At 39.9% G+C, this 14,158-nt stretch overlaps 1 protein-coding gene across 1 annotated transcript in view; it reads left to right on the forward strand.

Annotated features, from left to right (window-relative positions):
• Positions 1–4,424: 4,424 nt before the first annotated feature.
• The window catches only part of LOC124145532 (TBC1 domain family member 13-like), a 56,720-nt gene continuing 46,986 nt past the window's right edge, over positions 4,425–14,158 (forward strand). Inside the window, exon 1 of the mRNA XM_048389538.1 lies at positions 4,425–4,521. Within this exon, the coding sequence (XP_048245495.1) occupies positions 4,472–4,521 (50 nt within the window). The 5' untranslated portion in view covers positions 4,425–4,471. The remainder of the gene's footprint in view (positions 4,522–14,158) is intronic.

Consider the following 14,158-nt stretch of genomic DNA (forward strand, 5'->3'; position numbering starts at 1 on the left):
GGGTAATCACCATCTTCCCGAGGCAAGAGAGTTAACTGACTTTAAAAGTCCTGTTTCCACCTTTTCCCAACTAGGCTGGTATTATGGAGTTACAGTTTGGCTGGACTAAAATGTTTTTGCATAGTCCAATCAAAATTGTGCAACAGAATCGAATTCCGGTTCGTAGACTGTCATGCAGATTTCGGTTGATTGCAGGATTTGTAAAGCATGTGCACCGCTGACTCGCCAACAGATATTTTCAAAATCTTTTCATGTTTTTAATCAAGGTGCTCAAGTGATTTGATGCACTTCACGATGTAAGACCTGTTTTATCACAATATAGATACTGATCATCCGTCAGATCGTCTTTACTGGGCACCGCTATTTTGTTTGAAGCAAATGTAAGTGATATGAGAGGTGGCATCTAATTGGTCCATAGGAGAGACTTAGAAGGGACATAACTGGTAATAGCCACTGGTGGCGTTACGATTGAGCTCAGGAATTCCAGCCTAGTTCGGCAGGGGTGGAAACTGGACTTTTAAAGTCAGTTAACTCTCTTGCCTCAGGAAGATGGGTAATCACAAGTAATAGAATGAACTATGATTCATAGACATGATAGAGGGGAGACAGACTGGCAGGTGTACATGGCGTACAGAGCCTGTGAAGATCTTCAGCAATCCATGCTTGCCATAAGAGGCGACTTTCTTGTAAGAGGTGACTAACGGGATCAGGTGGTCAGGTTTGCTGACTTGGTTGATGCTTGTCATCGTGTCCCAATTGCTTGGATCGATGCTCATGATGTCACTCATTGGATTGTCTGGTCCAGATTCAATTATTTACAGACCACCGTCATACAGCTGGAATATTGCTGAGTGTGGCGTTTAACAACAAACAAACCGTGGCGTACAGGCTACCGTGATATGGAGAGGTCACAATGCATTACAATATTTGACATTTGTTTTGCAAACTTTTGTTTGTGTACTGGGAGTAACATGCAGAGAATTAGTGTATGTAAGTATTGAAGTATTGATGTCTCGCTTATCTTGTGAAGAAGGTTATAGTCATGATAGTTGTCTGGCCTTATTGATATGCTTCACATAGATTGCATCAAGGATTACTACACAGGCATTGTTGGATACAGTAAAATTGACTTTCGATGTTCAAATATCCTGTAGGTTAAAAAAAATAATAGTCTTGGTTCTCAGGCACCGCCTGCATCATCATAAAGGTCGCCCCATGTTTTGTTTTTATTTCCATTCAAATCCAACAGTAGTCAAATACAATATTCCAGTATTTTACTCATCAAGGAATACATTTAGGTCATGTAGGTAGGGAGACCTTTTCTCAGGTTGACTGTACACAATTGTTTATTTGGTTTCACAACGGTTGATTTGGGTACATACTAGTTTGAACTACAAAAAAAAAAAGTCACCTCCGGCCCGCACTACATTTTCAAAAACCATTGCCTGAGAACCAATTCTTTTATTTCGTTTAGCCTTATGTGAAGTTGTTTTGATGCTGGAATACATATTAACATATCACTAACTGTATGTTTTGGAAAAATTGCATATTGTATGCTGTGTTGCATTTTTTGTATGTTATTGACATAAAGCTTCTCATGATATGAGTTGATGTTGTTCTTTCAGTAAAACCGTGATTGATTACTTATTTTGTCCGATGTTGGGGTCAACCTGTGAAAATCCAGGGTAGAATAGGTCTTCAGCAACCAATGTTTGCCGTAAAAGGTGACTGTGCTTGTTGTAAGAGGCGACTAAAGGGATCGGGTGGTCAGGCTCGCTGACTTGGTTGATGCATGTCATCAATGCTTTATGCATTCGTGTATCGATGCTTATATCAATCACTGGATTGTCTGGTCTAGACTCGATTATTTACAGACCGACATCATACAGATGGAATATTGTTGAATGCAGAGTTAAACAACAAACAAACAAATCTTTAAACTTTCCATAGGCCGTTTGAGTACAGATGCAACCTTCATCACTTGGGTACTTGATACAGGTACAAGCATCTGTACCAAAACATTGCATTGAAAGAATAGAGAAGTGGACATCCAGAGGTCAACCCTGTCTTCACTGTTACCACAACTTCTAACTGCCAAAAACTATAAAGCATCCGAGAATAACCAACAAAAATGTGGTAAAGAAAATATGAATTAATCACTGAAAATCAATGAAGACTTCAAGGATCCAAGGGTAAGGATATCCTGCCCTACATTGGTAGTAAACCTTCCTTGAAAAAAAACCACCTGACTCCCTTTTTCCCCAATTTGATGTAAAATATTATGGAGACACCTTTTCTTCATATGTGAGCCTGTTCTCGTGTATCGTTTGAAGTACATCGGACCAGCAGATACCAGAAATGTCAATGTAGGTCATTGTATTGTATTGTCTGGTTCAGACTCGATTATTTCCAGACCGCCGTCATATAGCTGGAATATTGCTGAGTGCCGCGTTAAACAACAACAACTAAGTGTGGGAGATGGTGTCCTTCTCCACCTGTGACGCAGTGGCTATCTGGTCCTCAACCTGCTTCCTGGCTTCCTTCGAGGTGACATGCTGATATTAAACACTGAAAACCTGAAACCTGTTGCAAACTGATATTAAACCCTGGAAAATCACTGGGCTCTTCTGAAACTCGCTATAAACTGTTGCTGTCGAGGGACGCGACCCGTATTTATGCTCGTAATGATCTTGCGCCAATCTCGCATTAAAATAAGATTTAAGTGCCACTCAGTTTGTTTAGCAGGAGCGAGAACTGAGATCTGATCTTGCGTCACCGCTCGTCCCCATGTGACAAAATCGTAGAGCACAGGCAAGAAATGTGTATACAACACATGATAAACATCGCATCATACTCGTTACAAGGACGTAGTTTGCTTTTCCCCATGAAAACGTGTTGTGCTCATATAAATGTTACTCAAATTGTGTCTCGGGGGCACGGGTGGCCCAGTCATCTGAGGCGCCGCGATTCGCTGTGCAGAGTTGCATCCCTTAGGCACGCCAGAAACCTATGATTGTGGGTTCGAATCCCGGTTCGCCCCTGATTACGTTTCTAGGTTTGTCAGCACCATACCCGTGCTCGTGGGTTTCACCGAAGTGGTAAACGTCTGAGACCTGCATCACTTCAGGCTTTCCTCCCACATTAAGCTGACACGCCGTGATGTAACTGGAGTACTGTTAAAAGCGGCCTTAAACCTAACTCACTCAGTCACATTGTGTCTATCATGAAAACATCGTGTTCACGTCCGGTCACAAATACTGCACGACGTCATTACGGATTCACATCGATTTCAAGAGCTTACCATGAACAATACTGAGCACAATACAAGTATCAAACGTGCAGGACACGATACAACACGATTATTGGATATATTTTGAATATGTTCAAAATTTCTCAGACATCGTGAACCAACCACGATCTCTCACGACGTATCATGAACGCATTAGGAGCTAATTACGAGTATATCACGAGCTGTTCACAATGTATAACAATCTTTCACACGAACTTAACATCGTGATATATCGCTGCCAACATTGCGAAAGTAATCTTCCCGAGGCAATGGAGATAAGTGACAGTAAAGGTCCAGTTTCCACCCTTGCCGAACTAGTCTAGGCTGGAATTACGAGTTATGTGCCTGCTAGCTCCCTTCTATTGACCAATCAGATTCCACCTCTCATATCACTTGCATTTGCTTCACACAAAATGGCTGCCCAGTTAAAACGAACCGATTGATAATCGAAATCCATATTGTGAAAAAACGGGTCTTCCTTTGCGAAGTACATCAAATCACGTGAGCACCTTAATAAAAAACATGAAAAGATTGGGAAAATATCTGTTGACGCCGAGTTGGTGGTACGCATGCTTTGCAAATCCTACAATCGGCCGAAATCTGCACGGCAGTTTACGAACCGGATGTAGATTTCATCACGCGATTTTGATTGGACTATGTATAGACTCGTTAGTCCAGCCAAAATAAAACCCCATCTAAGGGGCGCAAGGGGCGCAACTCTGACAGCGAGTTGCAGTGCCTCGAAACCATTTTTGGTGTTGGAAATAAACTGCCGGGCAAAGGAAAATGCATTGTGTATACACTTAAACTTGGATTTGACACCCAAAATACAAAATATTAACGTTTATCAGGCTGAAAACAGTCGCCGAAACACTGCAAACTTAAAGCACAATTAAACTATGTATCAAATACAACACCATCCAATAAACATTTCTTGTTTGTGTCATTTTTAGCCACCATAAACAGGGTTGTATATTTTCTTTTGTCCGGTAGTGTATTATAGCTGAAACAGCATTACATATTTCCACAGTGAGTCTAACGAAACAAAGAGGTCACTAGTTTCTGTTTTCACGTCCTTAAGAGTCATTTACCTTGAAATAACAAGGACAATTATTGCAAGGAAATGTCCATAAAATAGAGGAAAATCGGATCTCTATCACACTGAACAAACTGCGCGTGACTATGAAGAAAATTAGCAGCAAGATTCACTCTCGGTTCGGTTTTAGAGCAGGGTAAGTGATTTCAGTTGTTGGAGAATTCATATCCCGGGATACCAGCAAGATTCAACCTAAAACTTGCGGACATGGGCCCCGTTCCACAAAGCGATCTTAGTGCTACGTTGATCGTAAGCCTATGCTGAAGTATGGCAGTTACGACCAACTTAGCACTAAGATCGCTTTGTGGAACGGGTTCATGGGTATGTTATTTTTAAACATATGGATACTAACACTTTGTACCCTGATATGACAGGGATAGGACGACATACGTCCTCCCTCATGTAAGGTGTGCCATATCTAGAGAGCTCATTGGACGTTTCTTCTATTATTTCTATTCTGTTATAAGTGACATCAGTTGTATGATGTCATTATGTCGTGACGTCATATTTGAAGCGACTGAGTGTTGTTTACGAAGCCTATAACTATTCATGGCACCTTTCATCTGTGGCACATCACATACATCGGTTGTTTACAGTAGCTTCATGACATTTCAAATAAGGATAGATTATCATTCCATTATTTCTATATCTTCATATATTCTCTTCTAAAAGTGTAGGAGATTCTCGGAAAGAACAAACAATTTCCAAAGCTATAAGAGTGAGTGAGTTGGGTTTAACGCCGCTTTAAACAGTATTCCAGTTATATCACGGCGTATCAGCTTAATGTGGGAGGAAAGCCCGAAGTGTTGCAGGTCTCAGATGTTTACCACTTCGGTGAAACCCACGAGCACCGGTATCGTGCTGACAAACCTGGAAACATAATCGGGGCGAACCGGGATTCGAACCCACAATCATAGGTTTCTGGCGTTCCTAAGGGACGCAACTCTGCACAGCGAATCGCGGCGCCTTAGACGACTGGTCCACCTGTGCCCCCCAAAGCTATAATAGATATTAGTGTCGAGGAATAGCTGTATGATAAAATTGAACGAATTGGGAACAGTAGATGTTATGACCGCCAAGTTGACGTTTTTTGATCGATAGTTCGTAATATCGCCAAAATTTAATTCGGTCAAACATTCATCCACTCGACGTACCACGTACGAGTCTCCCAAAGGCGATTTGAAAGCGTCACACTCCTCTTGTAGCGCCTGACCAAGTTCAGCCAACGTGGTCGGCTATGAGACGCAGATCTAAAAGTCTTATATTTATCATGAGTATTTTATGATATCCAAAAATGATGTTTTCATTGGTAAATTTAGTAGTCAATCTTAGGTTTTTCCACGCCAACTGACCAGTCTAGTCCAAATTCCATGTACATTAATACATTGACATAAAATGTGTAAAACTATTTCAGGTTCAATATTGCAATATGAACAACTGGATTCTACTCATCTCATTTTGAATGGGAAGTTGTTTGTTCTAATGATATTATGAACGATTTTTAACCGGAGCCACTTCATTCATATACTTCGTGTACACCTATTTGCCATTAAATACAAACTATCCAGCAGAGACGTCAAACGATTGAAAGGACATATGATATGTTATTAAATTGTATATGCATTTTTTTACAATATTTAAGCATGTCATTTCCAATGCCCAGAAATGTAAGGAAATATGTTTTCTTACTATATTTCTCTCTAAATTCATCAAAATTACATTCTGGTCCATTTTCTTGCAAAATATAATTAATAATATTTATTCTGACACCCACATTATACCAACCTGTTACAGGCCCGTGAAGATCCGGGGTAGAATAGGTGTTCAGCAACAGATGCTTGCCGTAAAAGACGACTATGATTGTCGTAAGAGTGTGCCTATGTGTGGAGACCTGTGAAGATCCGGGGTAGAATAAGTCTTCACCAACCCCTGCTTGCTGAAAAAGGCGACTGACGGGATCGGGTCGCCAGGCTCGCAGACTTGGTTGATGCATGATATCGATCCAAATTGCATGGATCGAAGTTCATGATATTAATCACTTGATTGTTTGGCCCAGACCCGATTATTAACAGACCGCCATCATATAGCTGGAATATTGCTGAGTGCGGCGATAAACAACCAACCAACCAACCAACCTGTTACAGTTTTACTAGTATTCCATTACGAGTGTGAAAAGATATCCTCACTACTCCTCACCTTTAAATAGCAATGAATCGGACATCAGGTGAATGATGAAGGAGTAAATATGTACTCCGAAACGTAGTGTTTCACATAATAAAGAAGTTGACATCCATAAATTCCCTTCTTGTGTATCACTTCTAAATGTCTTTCAAAGACTTGATTTGGAATAATATTATTAATATAAACTAGGTCTGCGCACCATATTTTGTAATACAGTCTTAAGTAGCATTTGATGCAAGATTTGTTTAAGCAGTATACGTTTTTATTGTATCGTGTGCTCTAGCTGCAGTGGGTTAACTTGAGTAGCCTATACGTCTTTTTTATCTGGTGTACGGGAGATAACTCCATAGGGAGGCAAAGGGGGATAACCCACACTGGCATGTTTTATTTCGTCACTAAGGGGCTTTAGCTAGTGCCATGTGCTTTTGCAATAAAATAATTTATTGATATCATAAATTCGATTTTTAGATATAACAACATGACTTATTGAGATCATATAGTCAATATTTAGATATAAAAAAAATATTTATTGAAATCATTAATTCAATTTTTTAGATATTACAAAATGATTTATTGATATCATAAATTCGATTTTAAGATATAATAAAATGATTTATTGATCGGTAAAGCTGTTTATATACAATCCCTGCCACCAGTCACAGTTTAGTTCACTCAATCTCACTGTTCTTGTCTTTCCCCATATCACCCCCAATCCTAACCCTGTGGGTTTAGGAGTGTCTGGTTGAAATGTGGATGATATGAAAAGTAACATAATTGTAAAATGAATGGGAGTGTGTGCTACAAACTGGTCATCTTCCTGAGGCAAGGGAGTTAACTGACTGTGAAAGTCCAATTTCGTGAAAAAATAATTATTGATATCACAAATTTGACTTGATAGCACAGAGATCGCCCGTTCACGGACCTCTCAATGCTCAATATGTTACTGGGAATGTAATGAAAATGTTGTGTTAGGAAGGCCATTTCTGGTGTCCCCCACCGTAACATTGCTGGAATATTGCATACTCACTCACTCACTCCATGAGAAAAACCAACTACATGTATATGACCAAAAAAAAACTAAATATTCTCCATGTATTAAAATTTGAAGGAGAGGTTGATCTTTTGTATCTCAGACTGTGACGTCATATCTATTGTTGTACAGTGATGTTTGTGATGTCATAATAGTGGAATCTACTGTCATACTTCAGTACTGGCTGAAATGTGTTCCCAATTTGTTCAATTTTTATTCTACATCTAGTCCTCGAAACTGATATCTCTTATAGCTTTGGGGGGCACAGGTGGACCAGTCGTCTAAGGCGCCGCGGTTCGCTGTGCAGAGTTGCGTCCCTTGAGAACGCCAGAAAACTATGATTGTGGGTTCGAATCCCTGTTCGCCCCGATTATGTTTCTAAGTTTGTCAGCACGATTTCACCAAAGTGATAAACATCTGAGACCTGCATCACTTCGGGCTTTCCTCCCAAATTAAGCTGACACGCCATGATATGACTGGAATACTGTTAAAAGCGGCGTTAAACCCAACTCACTCACTCATTCAAGAATCAGAAATTGTTTAAAGTGATTACATATTTAATTCAAATCGGCAAACTCAAAGTATTACCCTCAACTCATGCCACTTCACTCAGTATCTTCGCTTTCGTGAGTGAGTGAGTGAGTATGGTTTTACGCCGCTTTTAGCAATATTCCAGCAATATCACGGCGGAGGACACCAGAAATGGGCTTCACACATTGTGCCCATGTCGGGAATCGAACCCGGGTCTTCGGCGTGACGAGCGAACGCTTTAACCACAAGGCTACCCGACCGCCCCTCGCTTTCATGAGTTCTTGTTGACATTTAGTCATGGTAGAAAGGAAGGTGAAAACCATTCCGTGGTTTGATGTCGAGAGGAATGTTTAGTTCCAAGTTCAAAAATGTGTTGTGAAATGTGCAGGTACCATATTTGCTAAACAAATTTGTTTATAGAGATCGAGCGTTGGTGAACAATCTTCACGAGATGGGCCATTAACCATAGACACACCAGCTGTCCAGACTACCAGCTATTTCCAACATTAATCACAAATAACAAAATACATTTTTTTCTGACATATTTATTTTAGCAGCACTCCTGTGTGAATGAGGAATAATCACAAATAAATAAATGCTTAAAACAATGATGCAACTAGACAGATGAAAAGCATGGAAACAATATCACAGAATATGTCAATCAATCTGATAGTACTGCCTACATACACTGTATGACTGGCCAAATTCTGGGTCAGTCATTCACACCAACAGGTCTATTTTCCTGAATAATTTGAAATTCAACATATAATCAGCGACAGGGGGATTATGTAAGTCAGATGCTTGGCCACCCTTATTGGAATACAAGTTAAGGACAGGCCAACGTAATTACTTTTATCCAAAATCTGCAACAAAAAGGCAAGAGGGAGGACAGGGAAACAAAAAAAAGAAGAAGAAAGTTTTCAAATCAATCAGGTAGTGAGTGAGTGAGTGAGTTGGGTTTAACGCCACTTTTAACATCATTCCAGTTATATCAGGGCGTGTCAGCTTAATGTGGGAGGAAAGCCCGAAGTGATGCAGGTTTCAGACGTTTACCACTTCGGTGAAACCCACGAGCACGGGTATGGTGCTGACAAACCTAGAAACATAATCAGGGCAAACCGGGATTCGTACCAACAATCATAGGCTTCTGGCTTGCCCAAGGGACGCAACTCTGCACAGCGAATCGCGGCACCTCAGATGACTGTGCCACCCGTGCCCCCTCAAATCAATGACTAAATGTATTACCGGTACTGATTTGTGCCCATTAACATTTTCTGCAGTGTAGAATCCACACCAATATGGTAAAATGTACACTTTTGTGAAAAAAAGGTCAATAGACATGATAATTATCTCTATAATGCTTACTAAGACTTTTTAGTTTTTACGAATGTTCTGTTTGAGTTTTTTATAGGCTGATAGACATATTTTATCATTCAAAACTGTTATCACTTTGGGGAAATCCAGCAATAATGTTTCACAATGCTTTGCAGGCTATTGTGACATCATTGGTTTCCATTAGGGCTGGGACGGGTAACTCGGGTCCCCGGGTCGGGTGGGTTCTGAGTAGGACCCGGACCCGTGGTTTGTCACGTGATATATATTGTTTGATGACAACAATTATCTAAAACTCTATGGTTACAATATTAGTCACTAATACCCCATTTCTTTCTGACAATGCACCCATTCCTTCTGACTTTTATATGTTTGAATAAAGATAAAACTTCATGCATTAAACTTCAGTGTATGCATGAGCGGATCGTCTTACAAGTGAAACTAAATACATTTTGCCAGGGCTACGGTCAAACTTTTCCAAATCGGACAGTTTGTACCTATCTCTAAATATCGACAGCGAGTACCCGGGCAGGGTCGGATAATAGGGTGGTGGGTACCGGGGTAGTAAATTTGGACCCGTCCCAGCCCTAGTTTCCATGACATCACAATCAAATGACATCAGTAATCTCTCTGCCACTGAAGCTGATTAGCTGTACTTTTTACACTCAGAACACTGGTTATTCCTGTTGACAAAATAAAAAAGTGGGAAGGATGATTTAGAAAGATAAATAGAATCTCAGAATTTGGTCGTTTGATATCAAATATATCAACATTCGTTACACATATTATCCTTGTATCATGTGTACCCTGGTATTACAGTTATCATTACCCAAACTCCAATAATGTTCACATCCTCTAAACTAACCAAGTTATCAGGCAGAAGGCACAAATTTTGTTGATTATGATGAAACATATTCCAATTGAAAAACAAATTACTGTATTCAACGTAATAAGCGCCCAGGGCGCTCTCAAAATTGGAAATAGAGGGCTCTTTTTAGAATATAATTTTGGTGAAAGAGTCGAAAGATTGTAAATTTTATGGTGTATGCTGACAGCCTGAAATGATATAAAAGAAAAGTCTGTGCGTATTATACATGACAGATATATTTTTCCAGAATTTAATTGCCTGTAATTAAGGGTGCATATAAAACATGAGTGCGTATTATACATGAATAAATAAATCTTGTGTACATTGATCAATCGGAAGGGTGCTAATTGGGATTGTTCACTAGCCAATATATTGGCAAATATCGCTGGGGCGCTTATTAGAGCGGGGCACTTATTACGTCGAATACGGTAAATATTCCAAGATACAGTGGCCACATAGCTACACAAGCTTGAAATTCCCTAATGTCAACAAAACACATCGGCATACAATCAGCATTACTGAAACTTTAAACAAAACTAACACATACTACTCTGTTAAAATGCTCTTACTAGTCATTTAACCAGCTGGTGTCTCCCAGGACTAGTGTTCTAGCAGTATTAGAGGTATCTACACCATTGTGTCAGTCAGACTTGATTGTTTGTTTAATGTTTAATGCTGCACTCAGCAATATACCAGGGCCCTGTTCCTCAAAGCGATCTTAGCACTAAGGTGATCATAAGTCCCATACTTTGACATAGGCTTACGATCATCGTAGAGCTAAGATCGCTTCGAGGAACAGGGCCCAGCTGTATAACGGCCTGTAAATAGGATTTGGTGTAACAGTTATCAAAGAAAATATATTAATGTAAGTGCGTTAGTGAGTGAGTTGGGTTTAACGCCGATTTTAACAGTATTCCAGTTATATCACGGCGTGTCAGCTTAATGTGGAAGGAAAGCCCGAAGTGATGCAGGTCTCAGACGTTTACCACTTCGGTGAAACCCACGAGCACGGGTATGGTGCTGAAAAACCTGGAAACATAATCGGGGTGAACCAGGATTCAAACCCACAATCATAGGATTCTGGCGTGCCCAAGGGACGCAACTCTGCAAGAATCAGTATTTGTCACTTAGTGTGCGACAGTGATGTATACTTGTAGTGAGAAGTAAAACATTGCGGTCCATCTGTGTATCATCCCACTACTAGAGTGAGTGAGTGTTATGGTTTTACGCCGCTTTTAGCAATATTCCAGCAATATCACGGCAGGGGACCCCACTACTAGAGGTCAGAGGTCAGAGGGTGTGGCTTCAAGGGTAACATAGGACATGGAACTGATACATCATTCAAACAGCTCCTGGCTGGTAAAACAATGGCAGACCCACCTAAAGGAGGAATAATTTACATGTTAATATGACCTTTTAGAAACCAGAATTTTGATTGGTCCGCCAGCGGTATCAAATCTACAACCGACCATTATTTTGCCATCACAGTAGAAGAAAACATTTCTTTGAAAGCACTTCCAAGAGGGAAAACCAGCATTTTTAAAAGGAAGGGGTCCAGTAAGAAAATCCTCTCTCAGTGGGTGGGTGGGAGCAAGTTGTCTACAACATACTACATTTAGCTTTAAACAAAAGAAGGGGGAGGGGGAGAGTCCGGACCCCTCTGGATCCGCCTATGACTTCTCAAAGACGACCAGAAAGCAAATTCACATACTTCTACTACCTAGTGTTGTGAAAAACTGTCTTGCAGTTCCTAGATTATTGTTAGTAACTGTGGCAATATATACAACGCAAAAGAAGTTAAAAAACACCAAATGGTTTTTTAAAACTATTGTTAGATTAACAATAGTCAAATGAAAGATTGTTTGTTCTATAACTTCTTTTGAGTAGTATAGAAGAAAACACATGGAACAAGCCTCACACAATATCTTTGGTTTCAAATGAAATTTACAGGAATCAAATCTATGTTTGAAACCTCTTACTTGAAAATCCACTAGATTTTTCCCCTAATCAAATCTAATTTTGATCACAACATTGTTGGTAACATTTGAAGAGATGCTTACATCACGTCCAGCATAACATGAGTGAGTGAGTAAGGATTTACACTGCTTTTAACAATATTCCAGCAAGATCATGGCAGGGGAAACCAGAAATGGGCTTTATACATAGTACTATGAAGGGAATCAAACCCAGGCCATCGTTATGATAAGTTAACCTGTTAACCACTACACTACCATTGCATTACATGAAAGTTCAACTCAGACTCAAGACGCAAGAGAGCCTCTACCGGCAGTGTCATTGACTGGTAACCAACAACACTGTGATCCAAAATAAGAACTAACAATAACTCTTAATGACTCTATGGGTACTGAAGCTCACCTCATTGGATAACTTCACACTTGAGTGACATCTTCATGATCTTGCTGACGTGTTTCCTCTTAGCCTCATTTCAGTCACAATAACATGCTATATACATAGAAAAACTGTATTGCAATACATATGATATTGGTAAACAATTTAAAAAAAGAATTTGTTCAAAAGTTGTTCTAAATGAATATGTCCTGACATTTTCAACAGTTCTATGACTGTCCCTGATCCATTACCACCAGGACAGAAGGAGAAGTATCAACAACATTCAGTTGCAAAATTGTAGGAGGAAAAATCGTGATTCATGACTTAATAGTGGTGATTGGAAAAGAGTATACATGGCTAAAAAAAGATTCTCAGGCACCGCCCGTATCATCACAAAGTTCTGCGGACGTTTCTTTCCCTCCCCCCATTTTTACCCCCCCCCCCCCCCTCCAAAACAAAACCTTAAATATTCCAATAGTAGTCAAATAAAGTATTCCTCATGAAGGAATACATTTATGTAGGGAGGCCCTTTCCCAGGTCGATTGTACACAACTATTTTTTTGGTTACACACAATCTTTTATTTGAAAACAACAAACCCCACTGGTAAGACAGACAAGCTTAGCTTGACGCTGATTAATGATTGGGAGCAAATTGAAAGTTACACATAACATTTTCTTTCTCTTTCAAATGCTGTACATATCGAATGTGAATGAAAATAAACAGATATTCCACCACAAAATTTGCAAAGACTGGTGGGGGAATTCCAGGATTAGATCTTGTCAGTCATGCCTTGTGGGTGGATAGTTTTCAGATCTAAAATCCATTTAAGTTCAATGGATCGGCGTCTAGCCGTGCTCTGGTCTGACTCAGTGTCTGTTTTAAGCTGTTGTATGATTTGATAGTGTAGGTCTCTGGTTGAGTGTCCTGCAGAATTAAAGTGTTTGGTGACAGGTTTGTCCCTTTGGTGGTTGATGTCGGCAAAGTGTTCTTTGAGTCTAATGCAGAAGGGTCGGGTTTTTTCACCTACGTATTGTTTACCACATTAGGTGCAGGTTAAAAGATAGATTATGTTCCAACTTTAACAGGTAAAGTGTGTTTGGCATATATAGTTTTTGCCTGTTGTATGGCTACTGTTGCTGTTGACAGCACTCACAATCATGGAGTCTGATGAGAGCCCCTAGGCTCGAAACTAGTCACTTGAGATTACACTTGGGTCTTAGCCCAAACCCTAAACTTATCTGACTTGAAATAATATTACATCTTATCACATTTGTATCAGCAGTTGCCTGGGGAGCATTCTGTCTACTGTATGGCAACCTTGGCCTTTGTCTCCAGCTAAGTGGTTCCCAGATCTACAAACAAGTTCATAAACTGTGGAATAAAACCAGTTTCTTTTACTAGGTATTGTAAGCTCATTCCAGTGGAAAAATACCTTCAGCTTGAAACCCTTGACTTTTGTCTGTTAAATGTATTTTATCAAA

This window comes from Haliotis rufescens, unplaced genomic scaffold (genome assembly GCF_023055435.1).
Source record: "Haliotis rufescens isolate VD_foot unplaced genomic scaffold, xgHalRufe1.0.p SCAF_8, whole genome shotgun sequence".
Lineage (NCBI taxonomy): Eukaryota > Metazoa > Mollusca > Gastropoda > Lepetellida > Haliotidae > Haliotis > Haliotis rufescens.